We start from the raw sequence: 27,172 nt of genomic DNA on the forward strand, positions 1-27,172 counted from the left end.
AAAGAAAGGCTAATCCACTCCAGGGATAATGCATGAAATCCTTTTACCTTTGGTCATGCACCAGCTATCCCACAGTCCTGCAGAACTATTTTTTCTCTGCTAATTTTTAACAAGTGTTAGAATAAGGCAGTGTTCCAATAGTTATGCAACCTGCTGCTTATTTTCAAAGTACAGAGTAATGTACACGTACCAGCACTCGATAGAAATTTTTCTAAGAACATCTTTCTGAACTTGGAGTTAAATCTAAATTTGTTTAAGGATTAATTAGCAGAATGTGTTTATTTGTAAAAGAATCAAGTAATAATGACAGCTGATTCCTGGGGTTAACAGGACTTTTGGCTGAAATTGTTTTGAACTCTAGGATGATTTCTTTCTCCTGTTTTTGTACAACCACACCCAAAATGTGTATGTAAGACTTTTCACTTAGGAAAGGGTGTTAGGGCTGAACATTTTAATTCCCTTAAGCAGCAAGGAGTTTCTTCCAGACTTCACCATCTGGATACTGGTGTTTCTTTACAGATTCTTCCTTCATTTCTGTTGAATAACCAGCATCCTATCAAAGACAAAGAATAGAATAGTGTTCATAACCACCTGGAACAAAACTCATATATGTGTTTCTGCTGCTCAAAGAAATGCTGTTTTCAGATTATTTGAAATGGTGAAGGATACGCTTTTTATTGGCTACATCTCAGGATTAAATTAATCACTTCCTTGACAACTCAGCCTCCACTGATGAAAATGAGCCCCAGTGTCTCAGACATGATGAAGATAAGTGGTCCAGATAACACAACCGCAGTCTAAACGTTTCAGTTCACTAACTTGCTAGGTGGTGCCAAGTTTTGTTCTGTTTGTGGCAGGGGGTGGGAAGGGCTTTGCACAACAGGTGTTCATTTTAAGGTCTCAGCTGGTGTTGGGAAGAAAGGCTGGCATTAGAGAAGCCTTGTTGGGGCAATTTCACTTTAACTCCTGACCTTCAGGCCTTGGGAATTTGATATTGCTAACTCAAGAGACATTTGTAATTTCTAGATACTGAAAATAAGCTCTAAGGAGACCGCTTTGCACTCTAGGGTCTAACCTACAAGAACAAGAATACCAGGGTCTGGCAGCTCCTTGCTTCCTCAGGGATTCTCTGGCCAAGCTCACCTGAGGCGGCATGTAGGAAGCCTTCTTGATTACCACAGGATACCTGAAATGTTCGTGCAGGTGGTCGACATATTCACACATCCTAGAAGGAAGGAATCAGATTAGGGCAGTAATTACAGTCTTATGTTAGATGATTCATGTGGTACTAACTGTTAAAGCAAAGGCAAACCACTCAAGAAAGGGTAGACTCCAATTGGGTGCATTTCTATGCAAATCTTCCAACCGATGCCTCAGGTTCTTTCTGTAAAATAAGTAATGTGAGGGTGAAGTCTCACGTGGGTGGGTAAAAAAGTCTGTTTTAAGTCTACAGATGGTCTCCAACTTAACAAATGATTTGACTTAAGATTTTTCGATTCCCTGATGAAACAAAAGCCATATGCATTCAGTAGAATTTTACTTCAGATTTTGAATTTGAATCTTTTCCCAGCTCGTGATGTGTGATACGATACTCTCTCGTGATGCTGTGCTGTGGCGGCAGCAGCCCCCAGTCAACCACGCCATCATGAAGGCCCACAACGAATACGCTAGCAACTGTTGTACTCCTAACAACCGTTCTGTTTTACACTTTCAGTAACGTAATCAATAAACCACAAGAACTATTCAACAGTTTATTATAAAGCAAGCTTCACGCCAGATGACTGTGCTCAAGTAGAGACCAATACAGGTGTGCTGAGCATGTTTGAGGTAGCCTAGGCTAAGTATGATGTTCAGTAGGTTAGGCATTATTAAACACATTTTAAAATACATTTTCAATATATTAGTATTTATCAATATTGATCAATATATTACTATTTCAATATTTTAGGGAGGGTTTATTGGAATGTTAAACTATCTCAAGCCAAGGAAGATCTGTAAAGGTTTCATGACCCCCTGAAGATACCCATTTAGACTCTATAAGTATCTGGGATTATTTGGGTGCCTTTAGCGAGAGGTTAGATGAACAGATTAAAATCCCCGTGAGATCCCATCCAGCTACACACACGATTTAGAAAAAAGAGCACAGGTTTTACTATCAAACCAATCTGTTCAAATTTGTGGAGTCAACCACCTTCTAGTTTTGTGACTTGGGGCAAGTGACCTAACTGCTGCCTCACTTTGGTCATCAGTTAATCAACAGCTAGGACAGGCAGCCCAGGTGCCTGGTGCTGGGCACTCACCAAGGAACTGGCAAGACATTGCTGCATGGTTTCAGTGGACAAGATACTAAGTTACCACCTAGAATATGTGCTATGTATCATCTATAAGAACAAACTACAGGTGAAGAACCAGCCGTATGGGAGAGGATGTTCTGGCCTTGAAGAATGAGCAGGGAATGGACACTCCATGTGGTCACAAAGCAGGGGTGCCCAGTGGTGCCTGGCGGCTGCCCCGCCCACACAAGGACATTCCCTAGCCCCAGAGCAGCCTGATGCACTTGCACCTACTCGTGCATGCTCACAGTGTACCACTCCGCGCAGGCCCTTTTCTTAGCCTGCAAGACTGGCAGGACCTTTCAAGGTTGGTCTGAACCTCCCCCTTGGTCCCACCTGCAGGACTGAAATGAGAGAAGGCAAAAGCAGAATAACCTAGGAGTGTTCACTTTTTATTGTACAAAATATTTCAGACATAAAAGGCACACCTATGTCCTCAGCCCCCACCTAGAGAGAGAAACCATTACTTTATCACTGAGGCCCCCTATCAACCTTCACAGGTCCCATTTCTCACCCACCGCCTGGCGTTTGGTGTTTGCCATTCTCATGCACATTTTTATGTTGTCACCATATAAAATTATGGCTAGGGAGCCTTCTGCAACACCACATTTAATTCCAGGAGGAATGAAATGCATAATAAAGTCACACGGGGAGCCTGAGAGACTCAGTCAGTTAAGCAGCCGGCTCTTGATTCTGGCTCAGGTCATGATCTCAGGCTCCTGGGACTGAGCCTCATGTCCTGCTCTGCATTCAGCGAGAGGTTTTAGCTACAGCATTCTCTCCCTCTGCCCCTGCACCCTCTCCCTCACTCTCTGAAATAAATACATCTTTAGAAAAATAAAAATAGGGGGGCCTGGGTGGCTCAGTCGTTGAGCATCTGCCTTCGGCTCCGGTCATGATCCTAGGGTCCTGGGATCAAGTCCTGCATCTGGCTCCTTGCTCAGGGAGGAGCCTGCTTCTCCCGCTGCCTGCCACTCCCCCTGCTTGTGCGCATGCTCTCTCTCTCTCTGGCAAATAAATAAAATCTTTTTTAAAAATAAATCAAAATAAATCCATGTGTGTGCAGATTATTGGGAGACTGTCTTAAAGTTCACCTGGGACATCCTGAGAAATAAGATGAAACTAGATGTGGCCAGACTATGAAAGACTCCAGCGCTGGGACCAGGAGAAGCAGAGAATATAAATGTGATGAAAGCCATGTAGATTTAGAAAGGAAGGAATTCTGGGGGCGCCTGGGGTTAAGTGCCTAACTCTTGATCTCACCTCAGGTTTTAATCTTAGGGTCGTTGAGTTCAAGCCCTAGTGGACTCCATACTAGGTGTGGAGCCAACTTTAAAAAAAAAGGAGTTCTGGTTTCCCCGGGTTCCACCCCACCTGCCCATCATGTACTTAGAAAACAAAGGCAGCTACCAAGAACCCACCATCTAAAAGAAAAAGAAATCTATTCACTGCTGGGACTCTAGTGAAATGGCCCCATGGGAAAAAGTGGAAAGCAAAGCCAGCTTGGCCTTTGAGTTATAGAATGTGGCAAAGAACAGAATTCTTAGTGCCTCTGCTCTCCAGAGCCGAATTTTATCTGACATTACCTGTTCTTGAGGCTTGCAGAAACGGATATGAAGTCAAATATAATCAGATGCTGAACCAATTCACAGAGGCCAACTCCACCAGCATGGGGGCAAACCGGAACTACAATAAAGACAGATCTCTTCTTAATGTCAAGTGGGGTGGGGGTGGGCAGAGGAGAGAACACCTGAGGTATTTTTCATTGCCCGCAGGTGATTACATCATTCATTATTACTTAGGGAGGAAATTGCAGGATGAAAATCGTCAAAGATTCCCTGATTCGGCTGAAAAGACAGTCTTTCCAGAGGGACCTGCCGGTGTGCAGTGGGCGGGGAAATGGAGGGTTGGTATGTGGTTCCCAGGCGCCCTTACTTTCAAACTTTTTGGCCATCAGCAACACTGAAAGGTTTTCATTGACACTTCCCAGCCTGCAGCTGTCAATCTGGAGAAACTGCAGGGCTTTCGCTTGAAGGAGTTGCTTAAATATCACTCTATTGTGGCACTGGAAATAGAATTAAAATAAATAAAACCAGCAGAAGAGTTAACCTGGGCCTTCAGGAAGCCCGGGCTATATTCTTCGCTCTCATCTGGCACGAAGCGAGCCCTGACAATGCAGGTGGGGGTCCTGACTGCTCACCGCTTTGTAAATCTGCTAGCGGAAGGGTGTGAGTCATGCACAAGTCCCACTGACTGGACATCTATTAGGGAATGACGGTCAGAGCGGCTGGCAAGGGGGAGGCGAAGCGAAGCATCAGGGGGGAATGTGGTGATGGCGATGAGCAGGTGGCTAGGACGACGGAAACCCCAAGGCCAGCCAGCACTGCTCCTTTCGCTGGGCAAACCGAGAATCTCTTCCTCCACGCGGCTCCGCGCGTGGGTGGACGGCTGCGGGTCTTGGCAAGCATTTGTGCTCTGTTTATAAGCACGGAGAGTGAACGCAGTAATGTTTATTCAATTTGGAAGCTGGCTTTCTTAAAACCATACTGTGCGTCTTACGCCCTTGCAGGAGCAACTTCAAACTGCTGCCTTGTAAACTTTGATTAGATACTTTGGGAAAGATACTCGGCTTTACTTCGTATGAATTGTCGGAAAAGAGACAAATTTTGACTCTCTCTGACTGCAGACTCTACCGATGTGCTGTAAAGCATCCTAGGTTCTGAGATTATGAAAACTTCCCCCCTCAAAATAACACAGGTGGTGGAGCCTAACATACGCCAGTGTCCCCAGTGGGTGGCCAGTGTGTACTGACCCCAAGGAGATGTCACTTACCTGTTCTCCGGTGGCAACGCCAATTCCTAATGGGACCAGCGCCTATAAAACAGAAGACAACCTGATGTTATTTCCCAAAGATTCTGAACTGAAAATCCTAATTAAAAAAAAATTTACAGTGGTTTGTAAGGAGGAGATGTCCCTGCGGGGGCTGTGTGAAGTTTTAGGAAGGGCAAAAGGTGGGCAAGGAGAGTATGTGTGCACACAGGAGGGGCTAGCTGCAATGCTGCCATGAGCTCCCTTCCTGCTACAGCTCTGCAGATTCTCCCCGCAGCCCCTTCAGTGGGTGTTCTAGGACCCTCTCCCTTCAAGCTTAGTCCGTGGGCTTAGATCCACTTTACAGGTCAGGCAGAGCTTGTTCCTTACCTGGTGAACTCCTCACTGGGCGAATGCTGGAGTCTTCTTAACACAGCACTGCTCTCTCTGTGCTGCCCTCTGAAGCTACCTCACCCCCTCCACCCAGACTCCGGCTGCTCCCCAAACGTCCCCACTGGGGCTGCCACAGGCACTTTCCTCAGGCGCCTTTGGTTTCTCCCCAGCTTATCTTCCCACTGTTCAGGGAATACAGCAAGGGAACCAATAGCTAACATGTCTGAGTCCTGCTGCCTGTCTGGTGCTGTGTGAAAGCCTGACTGAAATGGGTCCTCATCTACAGCCCATTGGGACAGGAGCCACCATCATCCCGTCCCCATTTCACAGATGAGAAGCAGGTGCAGGGCTAGTAACCCGCCCCAGATCACAGGCTGGAAAGGGGTAAAACCAGGCCAGCTCCAGAGCCAGTGGAAGCTTCTTAACCACTAGACAGGAAAACTTCCCTGCAGAAAAAACCCTTAATTTAGGAGTCAGGGGCTCCCGATCCTGCTACCTGTCCTGCCTCTATGTGTGAATGGGGAGTCATGGGCCTCCCAAGCCTCGCCTCCTTGTCCCCAGGTGAGGAGGTAGAGTGGATGGTCAGTGGGGCACCTTCTACTTTCCTGGTTTATGCTTCCAGAGACCTCTATATGAGTGCAGTTCTTTATCTCAAAACAAAACCAAAAACCAGAGTGGGGAAAAAGAGAGGGGGTAGGAAAGCCACTTGGCTTACTCACGCTACCATTTTAAAGTATATGTTTCTGACACTAAATAGGTACCAACTTCTATTTCTTCCTTTTAAATATTTCCTGAGCCTGCTCTCGCCTCGCTGCCCTGTCCTTTCACTGCCCACCCTCTGTGATTACTGCGAAAGCCTCCTACTTCTGCTCTTTGCCTCGTTTCTTTCTGCCTGTGTCACACAACACTGTACCACATCTCAAGCCATCCTACATGTTTTTTCCAGTCAAATCCTCTTTGATCCTACTCTCCCCTTCAAGACACTATGGTGGCTCACTTCTGCTCAGAGGGACCCATCACCCGGTCCCAGGGACCTGTCTTCCCCACACCCCCCGACGTGCATCTGCACTCCGCTGGGCATCTCCATGGCCCCACCAGGGCCGGCGTCTCTGCAGCTGCCCCCTGCCTTGGGTTGTCTGTGCCCACGTCATGGGATACTTCCTGAGGGGTTGGCCTCCCTCATAAAAACAAAACTGCAGAGGGCCGAAGCCCTGAAGAGCTTCTAATGAAAATCTCCAGGCAGGGGTGTGTGTTGGGGGGGCAGGGGGCAGGTCCCTGTGTGGGCTGGTGGGCAGCACTAGAGCCTGGCTGCCCCCAAAGAACCCCAAGGTGAAAATCTTTGTCAAACCATGGCCTCTGACCCGATTCTCATGACTCCTCAGAAGCGTTCAGGTCTCTTTAAACTGACACGGTCCCCCTGTGGCTCCTGCTCCTCCCCGCCAACCTGCCATGCAGCTTTGCTCAGGGTCCGCTCATGTCTTACCTCCCCAAGCAGCTCCACCGCTGTAGCCACCCTTGTGTCTCCCTGCAGTGACCTTCTTCCTACTGTCCTCAGGACTCGGCACCCCTCCCGCCATGCCAGCTCTCTCAGGTTCACGTATCTTTGTTTCTCTGTGGCTTGGCTGTGACGTGGGTGAAGGCAGGGCATCCCTCAAACACAGGCTTCTGTGGAGGGCCTGACAGCAGGGGCTCATACGTTCGTGTCCTGAGAGAAATGGGGCAGGATGGTCCCTGTAGGACCCACAATTGCCCGTAGGACACACTGAGGTGTCCTACCTCTGGGAGGTGTTCCTCCCAGAATGTGAAACTGCCCGTCCTCAGAGTGCAACTTTCTAGATCAGGGGAAAGTATAGCAATGCAGAACCACCTCAGGGGGAAACCTGCTCAGGCAGGCAGGAAGGGACATAAGGCCAGCAGACCTACACCCTGACAGCGGAGTGTTGGGGGGAAAGGGGCATCAGAGGAAAACATAAAAGGGGAGTTAGAGGTGAGTGCTGGTTGAGGAGGGGGAGCTTGAGACTCAACATGCCGGGATGCCTGGTGGCTCAGTAGGTTAAGCCACTGCCTTCGGCTCAGATCATGGTTCCAGGATCCTGGGATTGAGTCTCGCATTGGGCTCCTTGCTCAGCAGGAAGCCTGCTTCTCTCTCTGCCTCTGCCTGCCACTGTCTGCTTGTGCTCTCTTCCTGACAAATAAATAAGTAAATAAAATCTTAAAAAAAAAAAAAAAAAAAAAAAAAAAGACTCAACATGCCTCATGCCAGGAGCAGGCACAGCTATGTTCTGTGCATAGATGCATGGGGCCCCCTTGGATGGACACCAGTGTATTCAAATCACACAACCCGTTCCTGCCCTGATTTCTCACTCATCCAACAGCCTTTGGTTTAATGTGGCTCCTCGTGGAGCTTGCTCGGGTCAGAGGATACAAACACCTAGTGTCCCCAGAAGTTGGGAGTTCTCATAAGTGACCTGGCATTCTGGCTTTCTATTTATCAGTGCCGGACACTGGCTAATTTGAGCCGCTTCCTGAGAAAGCATGTTCCTCAGATGTTCTGATGTACCAGGGTCTCCCTAAACCCAAGAGGTGGGAAGGCCAGTAGATCTGTGACGGAAGTGCCCTGGTGCGGGGACTCTAGGCAGCCTTCTCTTGGGGTGGCCTGACCTTGGCATTAGCTAGCAAACCTTTTCTTTTGGGTCAGCCAGAGGAATCTACAATTTTGTTTCATTCGGGGTGGATAAAATATTTTAGTATCAGTCAGATTTCTGTATTTACGAAGTATGAAGTCGTGTCTATTAATCTTGGGTTTGCTGACAGCCTTTCAATGTTTAGCAATTTACTGTCTCTAAAGAGAAACCTACAAGGAAATAAGCAAAGGAGTTTTAGGATCCTTAGCAAAGGATCCATCACAGCAAGTCCAGAAACCCAACAAACAAACAAATATACGGCAGGAGTGGCAGAAGCAGGTGCAGTTTTTCTACCTTGGCAATGGTGGCGTGTCCCAGAATGTCATCTGGGGAGGTGGGCTCCTCAATCCACAGTGGCTTGAACTCAGCCAGCTTTGCCATCCACTCCACTGCCTCAGGCACATCCCAGCGCTGGTTGGCATCCATCATCTGCAAGGAGAGAGAGGGACCCTCTGCCGTGAGGTCTGCCTGGTGCTGACCTGTGATGGGGCCCTGGCTCTAAGGGAGGAAATGCTGCCACTCAGTGCCCCCGATGGTTAAGCAAGACTCTGGAAGGGAGCCTGACATTTCCCCTGTGGAGGACCAGCACAAAGCCAGCACGAAGGCGGCCAAAGTGCAGCCACCACGACTGGAAATGGGGCTCCAGATGCATCTTCTGAAAGAGGTGGCAAGCCAGTCGCAGGACCACTGTGATGTCTGCAGGTGCCCTGGGCTGGGCCCAGAAGAAGTGCTCGTGGGCCCTGGAGTTCTGGCCCAATCTGCACCTAGGTGTCACCCAACCGTGTCTGTCTTGTACTGTCCATTGTTCTGGAAACTATTTTAGCACCTTCCCAATCATGCTCATCAGTTCTGAATTTGTTCACTAGTCATTTTGACTCTTGCCAACTACGAGTCTGGCACTGGTTAATCAATAACCCAGACTCTCCCATTGATGAAGCACCTACTCAACCGGGCATTTTATGGATTTTGTCCCATTTAATATTTAGAATAACTCTATGAAGCAGTTCACATTAACTCAGTTTACAGAAAAGAAAGCTGGCATGCACAGCAGTTAAGCAAGTTGCCAAGAACAGGAAGTCATGTGAATGGCAAGTTCAGGTCCAGGCCTCTAACTCCCGGGCCCTAGCTCTCTGGAAGCCAGGTGCTGGGCGGGCAGAGATAATGAAAGGGCTTCCCCATCCCTGACATTATCACACCCAGAGAAGACAGACATGGGGATGGATCTGTCTAGTAGGAAGTGCTAAGTCGTATGAGTCCCCTCAGGAGCCACTATGAGGACCAGAGGACAGGACATCTAGAATCACTTTGTAGCACAAGTTATTTGGGTAAGAATGGCCCCGTAAGACAAAAGTCACGTTAACTTGTATATAGGTAGTGGCACTTCTGATCCTAGGTCAAGGACTCAACTTCCATTTCTGTTAACTTATGAAACATGCCTCCAAAAACCACAAAAACATCTTATCGTGACTTTATAAAAATATTTTACACGTAATAAGAAACATCTTATAAAAATAAGAAGACAGGAATCACTGATCCTTACATTTATCTCAGCAAAAGTTAGGCATTTCTTCCACCTTGGCTCCCCGAGACTGGCCTATTTGCTGAACCAGGAGGGACAGATTCGTTCAGGGAAACTAGATAACGACACAGGAGGGCACCAGTGGGGAACCTGTCTGCTCAGGCGCATCGCTGCTAGCAAGAAGGAACAATCCCCAATCTTGCTCTTACTTAAGGTTCTGCAGAAGAGAATCATTTAAAACTATCAGCTCCCTCCATAGTTGTTTTTTATTTTTTTAAAAAAGAGTTTGCCCACTGCAAGACCACAAAGCTGTGTTTCCTCTCACATTCAGCTTTAACGTTCTCGTTGTTCTTTAATCCTTGCCTGAAGTGAGTTGTATTTGGGCCCAGGGCACAGGCTTCATGCAAGGCTGCTCTTTCTCGGTGGGAGGGGAGGACATTTACCAGCGTCTTCTCGGGTCCAATCATATTCCGGATGAGGCGGCACCTACGGATGTCATCCTGGAGATCAGCACCCACTTTCACTTTAAACCTGTAAAAGAGATGTGGCTTGGTAACTGGGACCTATCCCCTGGCGGGGCGAAGACACGCAGGTTCTCTACAGAAGTGGCTGCCTCCGCTGATAATTCACAGGTGAACTTTCCTAGTAGCCACCTGCCCTGTCCCCCTAGGTCTCAGACAAGTCACTGGAAAATGACCTCAGGACAATAAGGCCTCCTCTCCTGCTGACCCCAAGTCAGGGAACTAGGAGAGCTGTCAGATCTGTTTTATTTATTTATTTTTTTAAAGATTTTATTTATTTGACAGAGAGAGACACAGCTAGAGCAGAACACAAGCAGAGGGAGCAACAGGTAGAAGGAGAAGCAGGTTTCCCACTAAGCAGGGAGCCTGATGTGGGGCTTGATCCCAGGACCCCGGAATGAAGGCAGCTGCTTAACCAACTGAGCCACCCAGGGGCCCCATCACATCTCATCTTTGCAGAAAGAACCTGGCCTGTGTTGAAACTTGTCCCACGCATCCCTACGTGTCAGACTGTTCCTGGATGAACCCTGGCATCCTTGGTGCCTTTTGCTCCTGGCTCGTCTCCACTGCCCAGCCTGTGACAGGGAGAGTGAAGCCCATTATCACACAAACAGGTTACCTGGTCCAGCCGTCCTTCAGTGCCTCCATGCAGAGCTGCGGGGAAAGGAGCACAGTTACCATCACACACCCCGAAACTCTCTTTTGTCTAACGAGTACCCCGGTTGTCTCTGGTCTCCTTTCATAACCACTATGGCTGCCGCAGGAACCAGAGGAACCACCACGTGTTGGTGATGTAAAAGCAGGAGCGGCTTCCCCAACAGAGCATAACTCTTCATCCTTGTAGGATGACGTTCTTTCCTCATCTCTAGGGGAACAAGTTCTTAAATTGTTCACGACATTCCTAGGAGGGAAATGGAGCATTTCTATCCATCCCCCTTCTTAAAGGGAGGGTATTCTGCAGCCCCCTGAACACGTGGACGTACGGGAAACAAACAGAAGCTAGTCTTCCCCTCGGCGGCGGGGACAGTGTGACGGCAAAGTCACAAACCAACCACATTCCAACTGCATGCTGGGCGCCAGCGCCAGGGCTGAGGGCCTTACACAGCTCACAGCAGGATTCTGAATCCCCCCAAACCACCCACAAGATACCTATCATTTCCCCATTTCACAGTGAGGAGATGGAGGCTCAGTGTGACACTGCTGCCTCTGCCAGGGAATCAAACCCTGGCCTGTCATGATCCAGAAGCCAAGGGGGGACACGCTAGGTCACGGGGTCCCGCGCCCACGATGTGAATGGCTTCACTTCGCTCCAGCGTTACGTACTTTCAGAATGAGGCCTTGGGTCCAAAATGATTTAGAAAGGCTAACAAGAAAACTCCAGAAAGCCAGGAATATAAAACCTGTCCACAACACCAGGTCCGAGTGCCCACCTGCCTCAGCTTGTCGTCTGAGTAGCCCAGCCAGGCGCACGACGTGGTGTAGGCAGGGTAGCCTTGCATCAGCATTTGTCCTTCTGTGCAAACACAATGCCAGTCAACATTTTGTGCTTTCCAGGGACCTTCAGAATTACAATTGCCTTTATTATTATTATTTTTTAAGATTTACTTTTTGACAAGAGAAAGAGAAAATGCGCAGAAGCAGGGGAAGTGGCAGAGGGAGAGGGAGAAGCTGGCTCCCCACTGAGCTGGGAGCCCGACATGGAACTTGAGCCCAGGACCCCAGGACCATGACCTGAGCCAAAGGCGAATGCACAACCGATCAAGCCACCCTGGCTCCACAGTTGCCTTTAGCTAAGCTGCTGCCCCCAGAGAATCCAACCTGTTCTCCTTCTGATCCTGAATTTCAAGTACACCCAGCCCCAAGCCCAGCCTCTGGCCACATTCACAATCCTGCAAATACCAAGGGTCTCAAACTCGCCCAGGTCTTCCCGTTTGTCACACCCAGGACGCCGCATCTTCCAGATGCAACGCTTTATCAGAGGGCCTGGCTGCGGGGCACGGGCATTTGGAAAGATGATGTGAACCCCCAGTGGACAGGGACCCTCAAAAGGACAATGACAACAAAAATAATGAAGGAAATTTCCTCACCACCCACCTCTCTCTTTTTTACCAACTTGACCTTTCTGCAGTATTTCTGGAAAAAAATGAGAAGCATCATCACTTTTTCAGACAAAAAAAGCAAGCTACTACATTATTTAGACATCAGCAGGTACCAGAAAACTTTCAGTTCTGTCACTCGAGTATGACTCACCATAGGCTTCCTCCTCAGTCAGGACGTCTGTGATGTACCTGAAATCAATGCAGGATAACAGCGTCCTGGGGTCCTGGCAGTGTGACAGGAGAGGGGAAAGGCCCAGATCAATTCATGAGCAGCTTAGGTTTCTAAGGATAGACTTATCCTCTCTGGGAAAGGGCATTCAGGATTTGTGTAAAATTGTTTGGTTCTGTCATTCCTTGGTACAGAGCTCTTCAGAGGGTCAGTGCCGCCTCCCCAAGACATCTTCAGGCCCTCGTGCTGCAACCCCTTACTCCCTCCCACCCCGTCCCTCCCCAGACATCTAGGCTCCACCATCCCAACTAACATGGCTGCTGGAAGAAGGATCTGGCAGGAGGCAAGCAAGGGCTCAGCACAGGTTCAGTGGAGAGATGAGTACCTGGCATCCCTCTCTATTTACGTCACTGTTCCACACTTCACGGCTTACGGTGATGCTGGAGCAGCTCAGCAGGAGATGAAAGAAGGCTGGTCTCAGAACCAGGCCCTCCAGGGTCAACCCTGTGCCCACCACTTATTAGCAGCCTGACCATGGGCCATTTCCTCTCTTGTCAACTCACTTCACCGACAGGACAGAAGGGATTCACCACGAATGACCCAGCACACCGCCTGGCCCTGGACCATCACTGGCTGTTCTCTCCCCACCTCCTCCTGCCCCTCATTCACTGCTCAGGCCATGCTGCCAAGGCCAACATCCTCATCTGGGCCTCTGGTTGAGACCCCTCCTCATCTCAATCTAACAGCTGGGAAGCAACCAGTAGCTTTGCTCCCACTCAGGTTTTACTGTGACCAACAATACTCCACTGGTCTGTGAAAAAGTGTAACAGCTGGGAACCTGGCTGGCTCAGTTGGTGAAGCATCTGCCCTCGGCTCAGGTCATGATCCCAGGGTCCTGGGATTAAGTTCTACAACCAACTTCCTGCTCAGCTCAGCGGGGAGTCTCCTTCTCCCTCTGCCTGCCTCCCACCCCCGCTCGTGCTCATGTGTGCTCTCTCTCAAAAATAAACGAAATCTTAAAAAAATGTGGGGTGCTGGACGACTCAGTTGTTAAGTGTCTGCCGTCAGCTCAGGTCATGATCCCAGGATCCAGGGATCGAGCCCCACACTGGGCTTCTTGCTCTATGACTCCCTCTGCTTGTGTTCCCTATCTCGCTGTCTCTCTCCGTCAAACAAATAAATAAAAATCTTAAAAATAAATAAAGGAAGATGTAAAAGCTCTTTCAATGCTGAGATTCTGCCTCTTTCTAGACTACTGGCCGCTACTGAAACAGGAAATAGGGTCCAAAAGAATGAAGTCTCAGGCATCTTCTCTAGTGGTCCTCAAATCATTCCATTTGGGAAGCCGCCTTTTACACCCCTCTGACAGTCTGACCTTGTGCCTAAAGGCAGCTCATGTCTTTCCCCTTTGGATGGAGCCCCCATGCCACCTGCAACCACATCAGAGAGCCGGTGTGATAGCCTCCTGTTTTACTTTCTCCCAGAGAAGAGGCAATGTCTGCCCACCTACAGTCTTCAAGGCCATGGTGTTCTTTGTGTTTCCTTAATTGTGATGTCAAACTCTTGCTGACCGCCAGAGTTTCGGCAACCATGCAAGACATCATCACCGTGAGGCAGCTGATGCTCAAAGAGGTTAGTGACATGTCTAAGGTCAACCCACCAGGAAGTGATAGAGCCCAGATACAAAGCCAGGTCTGCCTGGGTGTGAAGCTCATGCCCCTTAACTTGTCCAGACTTTTTTTCCTCCTCAGTTGCCAGGTGTTCAGCTCTACCATAAACATGTCAAGAAACACGGAAACATAGAGGTGCCTTATCGTCAGCGTTTGGCTCCTTCCCTTCTGCAATCAGACAGCTGGAGACCACCACAGTCTGATTTGTCACTTCCTTTTAAATTCAAAGTGACCAGACAATATCTTAATAATATATCGTACATATTATTAAGATAATAATAATATCTTAACAACCTCTTGTTCTTCAGGAAGCACTTTATTTGGTCTTTAAACAAGTTCTACAAGGTTCTCAGAGAAGTGACGACAATCCCCTTTTCAGAGTTATGAAACAGAGGCTCAGGGAGTTTGCGTTACATGTGAAAACTCCATAGTGGGGGAGGCAGGACCTAAACTCAGTGTTTCCCGTGCACCACTCTGCCTATGTGAGCACAGCCAGCTGTTACTTCAAATATCAGAAAAGAAATACTAGGATCTAGTGGGATTTTGCTTTGTCATCACTACAGTGACCTAAAGACAATACTTATATATATATTTACTAAGTACCAAAAGCAAGTAATCTGTGAAATCCATCTCATTTACATTACAACGTTATTATAATTCTTTAACATTATAACAACATTATACTTACCATGTCAACAAGTAACTTCCACAGAGGCTTGGAGAAAAAAGAAAGAGAGAGAAAGAGAAAGAGAGAGGGAGAGAGAAAGAAAGAAAAAAGAATTGTAAAACATGTGTAAAGTAGCTTTTTTTTTTCCTAAAAGAAAAGGAAAACTCCCACTCTCAAACACCTGCCCTCTGGCCCACCTGCGTGCCCAGGTCTTGGGGTCTCTAATGCTGCCTCCTGACTCCTTAGCTTTGCTGCCCTCCTATTTCTTTCTCTGCCCTTTAAACCTACTCCTATAGTTTCCTAACTACTGCCAGGGGGATAAAGAAACAATTCTTTATATTTCTTTTGGAGGCCTGCTGTGTAGGTCTTTTGCCTTCAGAAGGTTGCTCACAGAGTAAGTGTTCATCTCTCTGCCACATGTCGGATTTTCCACAGAGCAAGTGCTCCTTTGATGAGTTACCTTCCCCTCCTGCTTGGCCCACAGGTCCCAGACAGCGTTGAGAACGGCTGCGGTAGCCAGATGCACAACACCTTTCTCAGGACCGATCTGGTTAGGAAGCAAAACACATCAGCATTTCTTAGAAATGAGAGGTATTTGGGTCTCCTAGCCAGGGACACATTTCAAGACTTAAAAGGCATCAATAAAGGCTCATGTAGAGGTTAAACTTTTTTTTTTTAATAGTTTCTAACCTATAGAAAAGTTGCAAGAACAGCACAAAAAACTCTTATACGTTACCCCCCCACTCTCTCTTTCTCTATACACACATATACGTATACAAATAGAACATATATAATATTGATTTTACTGAACCATTTAAGTTGCAGATACCATGCTTCTCGAACCCTAAGACTTCTGCATGTAGGACCTAAAAACAAGAACCTTCTCTCACATAACTGTAGTAGTATAACGATCAAATTCAGAGAACAGAACATTGATAGAATACTACTGTCTAAAAGATAGTCCATAATCACATTCTGCCAACTGTCTCAATATTTTATTAACATATTGCATTTGGTCGTCTTGCCTCTTTAGTCTCTTTTTATCTGGAATAATTTCTCTTATTCTTCTCAAGCTGCTGTTGACATTTTTAAAGTGCGCAAGCTGGCTGACTTGTAACAGTGTCCCTCTATTTGGGTTGGTCTGGAGTTCCTTCATCACTGGGATTCAGGTCATAATTTTTTGGCACAAATTTTAAGTAGACAGTAATGTCACTTTGGTTTTTTATTAGGGTTATGATCTTTCAGCACTGAGGTAAGTCAGGGTCCACTGGGCTGTTGCACTGTGAGGTTACCATTTTCTCTAAGTATGGAGATTAATATTATCCCCAATTTGGGCATGCATTTAAGATTCTTGCCTCAATCAGTTATGGCTACAACATTTGCAATACAGTGATTGTCTAACATTACCATTCTTTTTACATTAAGTTTGTATTCTACTATAATGACAAGCTTTTCCTGGTTGCTTGTTCACTACCTAAATGGACTCATGGATTCTTATGTTATTCCATGAGTTACAAGCCATTACTAACATATTTATTTTGATCCTTGAATTGTTCCAGATTTGGCCAGTAGGAGCTTCTTCAAGGGAATGCCTTGAAAAACAAGTTCAACTTGCTTTGCAGAAAGTTCAAAATGAAATCCAAGGCAAGATGGCAAGTGCCTTCCCTTGTGCCCTTCTCCATGCATGGACAAGATCTGGAGCAGAGGTAGCAAAAGACAGAGCTGATGTCAGGAGACAAGGGCAAGGACCCAGTTATTGGACTGACCTTACAGGGACAGATTCCTTTCTCTAGGACCTCACTCTTTTCATGCCTTGAACTTAGGGTTCAAAATACAGACCTTTACACATAAAAGTACTCTGGTCTCTATCTTCTTAACTTTGGTTAAGAAATGTAAGACTCACATTTCTGGCTTTAATAACTTCCTCTCTTAACTCCAATACTACCCACATTATCTCTCCTCCAGAAAGGCTGCCTATTCAGTACTTAATCTTCTAGGGGGTCTAGAACACTTCTCCATTCAAGGAGTGGGAGTAGAGATGAGGTCCATAGGGCTCTCAAGATCCAAATGTGTCCAGATTCAAGTCTTATAGAAAGGAATCAATTACTTCCAAACACTGACGGTCTAAATAGTTCAAGCCCTAATTTATCTCGATACAATGTTTGACCTTGGAATTATAAGCCTGTTTGTTTTTGTATTTGTTGCCATCAAAGGACATCTTAGACCTTAGTAACACTACTTATAGAAGCATTCTTTAAAAATGGCCCTTACCCATCTGAGCTGCCCGTCACTTGTGAGCTGCCTGTAGAAACCTCTGAAGTCACCAACGATGTCCCTGAGGTCCTTGTTAAGCACATGGTGGGCGAGGGCATTCACAGCACAGACCACTATTAAGTAAGGATTCAATTCTTAAGTATGTTTGGGTATGAACTCAAAAAATTAAGACATGAAAACACCACAAACTAATGTGGGCGTTTTATGAAAGAACATATACAAAAGATACTTGTTTTTAAAAACTGCCCAGAATATGTCTTCTGTGTTTTTTGTAAGTGATACCATCCATATGGAATAGCTGTTAATCCATAGCTCTGTCTGAGTATAGCAAACACATTTTGAATGGTTGCCATGTGAAAAACAGAACCACAGATATGAAAGTTTATATAATATTCCCAGTCTATTTTCTTGTTCACTTGGGAAAGTGTCTGTCCAGGCAGTTTCAAAACCAAACCTTGCTAATTCATTGTTCCTAAAAAATAAGAAGGGTCTTACTTACCACCAAAGGGGAAAAAAGACAAAAAAGAGAGAGAGAAGTACCTTCTAATTAATATCAGGCACAGAAAATATCTTGAATTCACAATATAACACACTATTACAGATGAAAAGGGGGCACCTCCGTGGCTCAGCTGTTAAGTGTCTATCTTTGACTCAGGTCATGATCCCAGCGTCCAGGGATCAAGCCCCGCATCGGGCTCCCTGCTTAGCGGAAAGGCCTACTTTTCCCTCTCCCACGCCCCCTGCTTACATTCCCTCTCTCGCTGTCTCTCCCTCTCTCTCTCTCTCTGTCAATTAAGTAAATACATACATACATACATACATACACACATAAAATCTTTAAAATAAAATTTAGTGCATTTGACAGAAATTTGGGTACTGGTGATCATCCATGGTATGGGACAATCTACTTCAGGTTTGCTTTGCTGCCATGGGGGAGAAATTTGATCTGAAGAAGTTGGCCATTGAAGGCAGTGCCTTGCTGACTGACTCCCTGGGATTGTCTAGCCCAGGAAGGACAAATCAATAAAGCCTATGAATGACCATGGGTTCCTGTACCTTAGGGTTGGCGTGAACCCTTACAGCTGTTTTTTGTCTCTTTAGAAATTTTTCTTTCTTCATATTTTTTCCCTCTGTTAAAAGCTGTATTTTTAAATTCTATCCATAAAACAATAACTAGAACCCTCCCTCCCTTTCTCACACACTATGCTAGCACTGCCTTCACAGTAATGAGGAAACCACTATTTTTTACTTTTTTTTTTTGGATCATAAAACAATGAACAAGTAAGTAGGCTGACAAAGGCACAGAAGAACTGTGATGGACTAATGGAATTTTTTTCAACTTTAATGCAAATGCCATATAACACATTCAGTGAGACTGGTGGTAAATTGCCTGAAATATGGAGGAAGGTTCAAGTTAAAATGGGTTCTCTCATGTTGTGGTCGGCAAAAGGCAGAAGCCGACTCTATCACCGCCAGAGAGCCATTTACTAAAGGCATAAAGGATGGAAACTGATTTATCCCTGGCCGAGGTGCCCCTCAGGACAGCTGGGAGGGGACGGGAGTGGAGGAGGAAGAGAAGTCAGTGAAGGCCCCGAAGCACAGAGCTCAGCAACCAGGAGAGGAGCTATCTCATGTCTCAGTGAGCACGTGGGGTCCCTCCTCTGTGCACCCGATTCAGCAAAGTTCAAAGTCTAGGCTATTAACAGAGTGGTTCCAGAGGCCCGTCCCATAACATATTTTGTAAGTTTGCTGAGTTTTATGCAACTTTTGGGGGCCGCCCTATATTGCCAGCAATAGAGAGAAGGCAGCGTCATAAACTTGGCTTAGACCAGACACAATTACGGGGGCCGGAGAAGCTGACACACAGCTCACAAACCTAGCGTGGTCAGCGGTTACTACCTTATGGAAAACATTAACAGCAAATGGCTGACTTAATGGAGAAGGAGAAGGAATCACTGCCGAGTCTCCTCCTGCTACCTGGCAAATTCCTAGCTTCAAGGAATAATCTTTAAGATTAATCTCAAAGACTCACCTCTGTTCTGAAGCTGCCCAAGACCCTCCTGGACAATGAACTAACCTTCTCTGTGTAACCTGCGCCAGCTTTTGAAAAATCTATCCTTCTCATGCTGCATGATCCTTTCTTTTATGGCTGTATGTCCCTGAGACGTTCGTGCATTCTTTCTCCATATACTCGAGATTCTGTCTCCTTTGTCTGTCTCACTAAAATCTCTCTCCAGTGCCTGACACATGGGAGAACCTCAAAGGAAGTCTGTTACAGAACTGGCTGAAGGCACGATGGAAGGCCAGCCCCGTGAAAAGTGGGACAGTAGCCACTTTGCATCCACTTACAGTACAAGAAAAGTTCCCTTGTCCTTACACACACGCATATACATGCACGTGTGTACGTGTGCACACACACCTTTCGTCTGCTTGACAATACTAAAATCTTTCAGTGGACCAAAGACTTCTACTTTACATCTAAGGGAGAGCTGACAGTGCAAAGAGCTGACAGGGAGAGGTATTGCATCAGCACCAAATTTAGAGAATCCGTGTCCTTCCTTCTTGGATCCTCACACCTCAACTGTCATCATTTGGCTTCAGACCCTCATGATCCACAGAAACTGATCTGGCAAAGGTCACCTTTTGTACTTTTTGAATTTTGTATCTTGTACATGGATTAAGTATTTCAAAACAAAAATCAAAGAGATCATTTGTATTTAAACATTGAGGAAAGAGGGGCACCTGGGTGGCTCAGCCAGTTAAGCGTCTGCCTTCGGCTCAGTTCATGACCCTGGAGTCCTGGGATGGAGCCCCGCATCAGGCTCCTTGCTCAGCGGGGAGTCTGCTTCTCCCTCTGTGCTCTCCCTCTTTCTTTTAAACAAATAAAAAAAAATCTTTTTAAAAAAATGTGGAAAGAAAGCACTCAGGGAGGGGCTAGCTGAGCAGCTATCTGGGCCTCAGTCTCCTTATCAAGAAAATGAGGGGCCTCAAGACCCCCACTGAGCTCTCCCCAAATCTGAGAGAAGAACTAACTCGTGGCTCGTGCAAACCTGCTTTGCCCGGATGACAGCTCTGAACCTGGGCAACCAGAGGCCCTTCCGCCATGAGGACCACTGCCCGTCTGTCTATGTCATATCTCTGGCCACCTGCCTTTCTCAGTCAGAGAAATAGGCCAAGATTCATGGATATGCCCACAGTCCATTGACCCCTGCGAGGAGAAGGGCCAAGTCCTGCCACCATTTCATTTCTCCCTATGAAACAAATAACCACAAGACACTGTTTTTACTCACCCTGAGCAGTGCAAATATAGAGAAAAGTAAGGTCACAACTGGAATCTAAGTGAAAATGAAGCATTCTAGAACCATATAAGAACATTCCACTCACCAACTTCCGTGCCTTTTCCCAGAGTGAAGGTAAGCCCATACCCCTTGAGCCCGTCTTCCGCATCCGTCTCTAAGATGACATAGGCAGCCGAGTAGTCAGGGTCTGTGTGCTGTGGGAAATATGCACCCCACCCCACAACGCAAACATGAGAAACCCAAAGGTACACCTCAGAGCATCACATAAGAAGAGAAAACACAACAGGGGATGTGCGTGAAGAGCTCCAGTCTGATGCAAGCCTTGGGGCACCCCCCCTCCCCAAGTGGAGGAGTTCTGAATGGACAAAGGGAAAGTCCTCCTGACAGATTCATATCATTTCAACGAGGGCAATGTATACATTTTTAGTGCCAGTTTGCAATTATGCCTCCTCTGATGATAAACTCAGATTGTAATCCAGGAGTTTTCACCCAAGCTACTTCTGCCAGCTCTCTGAACAGAGCTGTATTCATTCATAAGCAGCCTCAGATGGAAGCAGCCAAGGCTTCAGAGCGCCTCACAGAAAACTGGACTTTTCTTCGCTGCAGCCCATAGCAGGGCTCAAAAGACAACGGCGCTGGTTCAGAGGAGATCACTGGGGGAACGCAAGGAATTAAAACCTCAGGACAAATTAGCCCATTTTTTGTTTTGTTCTTTTTTTAAACTTGCTACTATCAAATGGTATTTTGGTAAGTGTTTACTGACTGTGATGGAACTCAACACTACCTGTTGATGGGGGGAGGCAGAAGTGAAAAACCCAGTCTGTGTCTAGAAATTTCTCCTACAGTGGGGAGAAGCCAACACACAAGAAGCAGGCGAGGACTACTGTGCGGTCAGTGAGAAGGACCCTGGAGAGTAAGGGAGCAAGCAAAGAGGAAGCAGGGGACAGAGACATGGGGATGGACAAGGGACGGCACGGGGCAAGAGAGAGCAATAGGAAACCCTGAGCCTTGTTAGACAGAAGGGAAATGCCCCTGGGGTGGCAAGTGAATGGAGACAAGACTGGAGAGGTGGTGTAGGGGCAGATAGTGGAGACCCCCAGAACCAGGCAGAAGATCTGCATGCATCTATAAGGAAAGTAGGATGACGGATTTTGCATAGGGCGGTGACAATTTATTACAGTTTTTATTATTATTATTACTATATAACATTTGTTGCTCTGGCACACTACTTTAAAAGCTATTTGATTTAATTTAACCCTCATGATAATATCACAAAGTAGGTGCTAGATTATCCCTACCTGACAGATAAGAAAACTGAGTTGTTGTTGTTGTTGTTTTAAATTTTATTTATTTGAGAGAGAACAGGTGAGAGAGAGAGAAAGAGAGCATGATCTGGGGGTGGGGAAGGGCAGTAGGAAAACAGCAGACTCTCGGGGGTTCAATCCCAGGACCCTGAGATCATGATTTGAGCTGAAGGCAGACGCCCAGTTGCCCTTAAACTACAACTTTCTTAAGGGAAAATGTATCTGTGCTCCTCCAGCACCCTGCACAACTTCTGATAAGTAGCCGGTGCCCAGGAACCCTTCACACTGAATGCCCTCCACGAGGCTCTGATGCCAGACAAAGGCCACCTGTCTACCATGTTTGCCTCTTCCCTTTCCCTGGGTTTTGGGATCTAAACTGTCTCTTTAAACTCAGTTTCTGGGGCGCCTGAGTGGCTCAGTCGGCTGGGTGTCTGCCTTTAGCTCAGGTCATGATCTCAGAGTCCCGGGACTGAGCCCCCTGTCAGGCTCCCGGCTCAGTGGGAACCTGCTTATCCCTCTCCCTCTGCCCTTCCCTTTGTTCACGCTCTCTCTCTCTCAAATAAGTAAATAAAATCTTAAAAAAAAAAAAAGAATGTTACAGTTTAAAAGCCATGGTTACAGAAGCTCTAATAATAAGAGGCAGGACGTGGTAAGTCTCTGGGAGAAATACAAACTATGGAAGCCAGGCAGGGAGCACTATTAGTGGCATGGATCTGAAGCTGGAGGCGGCTTTATGATGAAATTAGAATCTGAGGTGGTTGGTCCAGGATGGGGAGCTGTTCAGTAGTGGGAGAGGGCATGAAGGGCAGGGACAGAAGAATCACCCTTGGTGACAGTGACAGTGAAGAGACAGAAAAGGGAAAGACTGGAGTGTATTTAAGGGTTGGTGACAGCCTGGTTCGGCCCCTGAGTTCCTGAGAGGCAAGATTCAGAAATAAGATCTGGAATCACTGGCATACAAGTGGGTACTGAAGCCGTACACACAGAGAGGGTCTTACTGGGACCAAAGCATGAGACCGTAGGGCCCTTGGGGCCCGAGCCTTGCAGAGGGAAGAAGCAGGGTCAGTAAAGGAAGCAGCAGCAGCAGCCAGCCAGGGTGGAAGGGGAGGCAGCCGACTACGTGACACGCAGACCCTGAGAAAGGACCCTGGAGGCAGAAATAACAGTCCATCCCAAAGAAGGATGGAGACAAAGTTCATTTTAGCTGAAGGAGGAAGGAAGTACTTACTGTAAAGGAAGGAAGGAAGTGCAAAGGTTGGAGGCAACAGGGATGAACCAGTGATTTAGTGTTTGGTGGGGAAGGAGCAGACACAGAAGCAGAAGAGGGTGTTAGGGTCAAAAGAAGGTGATTCCAAAGTGCGAATCCCTGTCTATATGTGATAGAAAAGGAACCACTGGGAAAAGAAACTGAGGAAGAAAATACTGGAGATAGAGGGGAGGAGAAGGGGGCCTCCGCAGTCAGGAAAAGTGGAGATGGATTCTTTTGGGAGGATAGGACTCACAGAATAAAGGGAAACACAGGGGTGAGTTGGGAGACTAACGGGTGGAGATGGGGCCCAGGGTGCATTCGTTTTCAGTCTTCTCCATGATGCGGTGGGCAGTTTTCCAAGTGCTGGGGGGTGTGGGACTGGGAGCCAGAGGAGGGGGAGCGTGGTCTGGGAGCATAGCCACTCCCGGGAGCTCAGCAGACAATGGGGAAAGAAGAGGAAGAGTATGGGCTGGGAAGTGGTGGTGGTTGTGGCACATGTCAGCTGGAGCTGGGCTATGAGCCCACAGCCCTGGAACTCTCTGGAACCTTGACGAGTGTCTCGACAAACAAGCAACTTATAATGCAAGCCTGAGTGTTCCACATTTCCTTAAAGGGGAATTAAAAAAAAAAAAAATCACAGATGCAATCCTTTACTTTTAAGAGGTTGGGGGACAGTTTCAGTTTCTTTCATGAAAATATCCTGCTTCTTCTGATCAGGAAGCCTCCTCTGTTTGTAAGTGCTGAACAGAGCTGAATTGCTGAGTTCAGCATGCTGTGAGGGCTCGGAAGCAATACCCCAGGAACTGCAAAGCAGCGCATTCTAATAAGAAGGCACATGAGAATCAGCACACAACACACCTCCTATCTCTGGAAGATAAATACTTAAGTATTTATGAGTTTGTACACAGGTATCAGAGAATCTCTCTTGATCCAGAGGTCATAAAATTCCACAGTTCTTAAATTACTCTACTTAAAACCAGGCTACTTCAACACTTCACAAATTCAAAGCAGTGAAAAATCTAGGCCAGAGCCCCTTTTACTTCAGTTTCCTCATATGTAAACAGCAATTACAGACAATACTTTCTGGTGGCATTCTCTGTATCAGGCACCTTATGAGCATCTCATTTATTACATAAAGCAGATATTATTATACCCATCTCGCTGATAAGAAAACTCAGGCCTTGTAAAGAGCCTGATGTCCATTGGCAGATGAATGGATATAGTAGATGTGGTATATAAACACAATGGAATACTACTCAGCTATAAAAATTTAAAATGTCATTCGCAAGGACGTGGATGGAACTAGAGGGTATTATGCTGAGTGAAATAAGTCAATCGGAGAAAGACAATTATCATATGATCTCACTGCTATGTGTAATTTTAGAAACAAAGCACAGGATCATAGGGGAAGAGGGGAAAAAAATAAAACAAAACCAGAGAGGGAGATAAACCATAAAGAGACTCTTAATCACAGTAAGCAACCTGAGGGTTGCTGGAGGGGAGGGAGCTGGGGGAAGGGGTAACTGGGTGATGGACATTAAGGAGGGCACATGATATAATGAGCACTGGGTGTTATATAAGACTGATGAATCACTGACCTCTGAAACCAATAATACATTATATGTTAATTAATTGAATTTAAATTTTAAAAATGGAAGAAAAAGGAAAACCAAGACTTAAGAGAGTGAGTGGTTTAACCCACAGCTGCTACACTTCAGAGAGCCAAAGTGGTTGCATTAGAGCAATTGTTTGATTTTTACAAGCCAGTGAAATTTCAAACATTTGGAGATCCACAAAGGATTGCCAACTGGGTGTTTTTAAAGTCATTTAACATAAGAAGGAACACAAAGATTTTAAAAAGCGGGAATAACTTCACCTCAGAATAAAGGACATACTTTTAAACATAACAATTTGTTTAGTCAGCATTTTTCACGAGAGACCTATCTTTATTTTTTTTTAAATTTCTTTTCAGCATAACAGTATTCATTGTTTTTGCACCACACCCAGTGCTCCATGCAATCCGTGCCCTCTCTAATACCCACCACCTGGTTCCCCTAACCTCCCACCCCCCACCCCTTCAAAACCCTCAGGTTGTTTTTCAGAGTCCATAGTCTCTCATGGTTCACCTCCCCTTCCAATTTCCCTCAACTCCCTTCTCCTCTCCATCTCCCCATATCCTCTGTGTTATTTGTTATGCTCCACAAATAAGTGAAACCATATGATAATTGACTCTCTCTGCTTGACTTATTTCACTCAGCATAATCTTTTCCAGTCCTGTCCATGTTGCTACAAAAGTTGGGTATTCATCCTTTCTGATGGAGGCATAATACTCCATAGTGTATATGGACCACATCTTCCTTATCCATTCGTCCGTTGAAGGGCATCTTGGTTCTTTCCACAGTTTGGCAACCGTGACCATTGCTGCTCTAAACATTGGGGTACAGATGGCCATTCTTTTCACTACATCTGTATGTTTGGGGTAAATACCCAGTAGGTATTACCCCTAATACCCAGGGTCATAGGGAAGCTCTATTTTTAAGTTCTTGAGGAATCTCCACACTGTTCTCCAAAGTGGCTGCACCAACTTGCATTCCCATCAACAGTGTAAGAGGTTTCCCCTTTCTCCACAACCCCTCCAACACATGTTGTTTCCTGTCTTGTTAATTTTGGCCATTCTAACTGTTGTAAGGTGGTATCTCAATGTGGTTCTAATTTGAATCTCCTTGATGGCTAGTGATGATGAACATTTTTTCATATGTCTGATAGCCATTTGTATGTCTTCAATGGAGAAGTGTTTGTTCATATCTTCTGCCCATTTTTTTTTTATATGATTGAGAGAACTATCTTTAAAAAAAAAATCTCAAGTACCCAAAGAGCATGGGTAATGAATGTAATGATATCACCTTCCCATGTAGGAAGCACAACATTAGAGGGCATACTAGAGTCCTCTGGTACTCATTCCTCTCCCTCCACACGTAATAGGTAAGTATCATCCTAACAGACGTTTCTCACGTCCCCTCATGTATGCACACATTCCTTACAGACTCATGCAATTTTTTCTCCTCGGTGGACTGAGGGCAAGGAGGACCCAGTGGATGACAGCCCTCAGGGAGACCCTGTATAGAGCTCCTTCCTATATTTGGGAACCCCTGCAGGGACCCTGGTAGGGATGGAGGGTTTCCCTCCAAACACTGTCAATAAGCAAACATGCCCTTCAGTATTTAGGTAGAGGGCTGTGGTTTTACAACTTCTCCAAAGACTGGTACTTGCATAACTCTCTACAGTGACAAACCCTTCCTAACAACGTTTTCAGGTAATTTCATGAGAGGCCCCTCACATGCCTCAGAATTACCACGGGCTTGTCTGGTTTTCCAGCCAGAGTGCGACTCCATTTCAAAGACAGGCCCAAGATGCCCAGAGAGGTTAGGGTCTTCTATAGGTCACACAGCAAGTTGTGGGGGAGGCAGGATCCTCACCCAGAACAGCCAGGCCCACCACCACAAACCCCACCAAGGTTTCAGTGCAGCAGAAGCCAGCAGGGGTTCTAGGCTTTCACCGGTGGGGCTCCAACAAGAGCATTTCACTGTTGCACACTACGCATTCTACCATTTCCAGCAAAATACGAATCATAAATGTAACACCAGGAAGCGCAAAACGTCGACAAAGGCGGGGGCGGCGGGGAAGCCCAAGAGTTGTGGATAGTTTCGGGTTACTTTTACCTCCCGGTCCCCTTCCCGGCCTCCTCCCCGGCAAAAGCAACGGCTCCAAAGTGGGGAACCCCCGCGACCCGCCGGACTCCCCGCGCCTACGTGGGCCTGGACGTCCGCGGCAAGAGGCACCCGCAGTCGCTCAGCGCTTACCATGGCGTCGGAGCCGTGGCCCTCCAGCGACGTGGGGAAGCGCACATCGCGCACCGAGAGCCTGGAGATTCGGCCACGCACCATGTCGCCGCACCGCCCGAGCTGCCCACGCCGCCCGCTCCGCTCCGGACCCTGCGCGGGGCGGGAGGGGCAGAGCCCGGCCCGGCGGGCGCTGATTGGCCGCCCGCCGCGCACAAGAACTCGACGGGACCCCAGGGGCAGGCCGGGCTCCGGGCTCCACGGGACGGCTCCCCGCGGCGTCTGCAACCCCGTGCTACCCCGCAGGGCCCTGGCGCGGATTCGCTGCTCCTCTGCAAGGTCAT

At 46.9% G+C, this 27,172-nt stretch overlaps 1 protein-coding gene across 2 annotated transcripts; it reads right to left on the minus strand.

Moving 5' to 3' along the window:
- Positions 1–50: 50 nt before the first annotated feature.
- ENOSF1 (enolase superfamily member 1) lies at positions 51–27,172 on the minus strand. Of its 2 annotated transcripts, XM_032310226.1 has the most exons (16): positions 26,850–27,172; positions 20,522–20,630; positions 17,135–17,250; positions 15,324–15,410; positions 14,885–14,911; positions 12,509–12,581; positions 12,353–12,391; positions 11,689–11,771; positions 10,878–10,912; positions 10,181–10,268; positions 8,513–8,647; positions 5,166–5,207; positions 4,269–4,398; positions 3,920–4,019; positions 1,144–1,225; positions 51–553 (listed from the first exon to the last, which is right to left on the minus strand). In XM_032310226.1, exons 1-16 carry the CDS (start codon positions 26,931–26,933, stop codon positions 461–463), a joined length of 1,323 nt encoding a protein of 440 aa, XP_032166117.1. In that variant the 5' UTR covers positions 26,934–27,172; the 3' UTR covers positions 51–460. The 2 variants fall into 2 exon arrangements, with proteins under 2 accessions (XP_032166117.1, XP_032166118.1); XM_032310227.1 differs by lacking the exons at positions 17,135–17,250; positions 26,850–27,172 and having other exon boundaries at positions 20,522–20,584.

This window comes from Mustela erminea, chromosome 13 (assembly GCF_009829155.1).
Source record: "Mustela erminea isolate mMusErm1 chromosome 13, mMusErm1.Pri, whole genome shotgun sequence".
NCBI lineage: Eukaryota > Metazoa > Chordata > Mammalia > Carnivora > Mustelidae > Mustela > Mustela erminea.

Excerpts from the sequence above, each read along its gene's own strand:
- ENOSF1 (XM_032310226.1), bottom strand. The coding sequence starts at position 26,933 with ATGGTGCGTGGCCGAATCTCCAGGCTCTCGGTGCGCGATGTGCGCTTC. Across the intron at positions 20,631-26,849 it reads GCCACGGCTCCGACGCCATG|CACACAGACCCTGACTACTC; the intron begins GTAAGCGCTGAG and ends TATTTCCCACAG. Across the intron at positions 4,020-4,268 it reads GATGGCCAAAAAGTTTGAAA|TTCCGGTTTGCCCCCATGCT; the intron begins GTAAGGGCGCCT and ends TCTTTATTGTAG.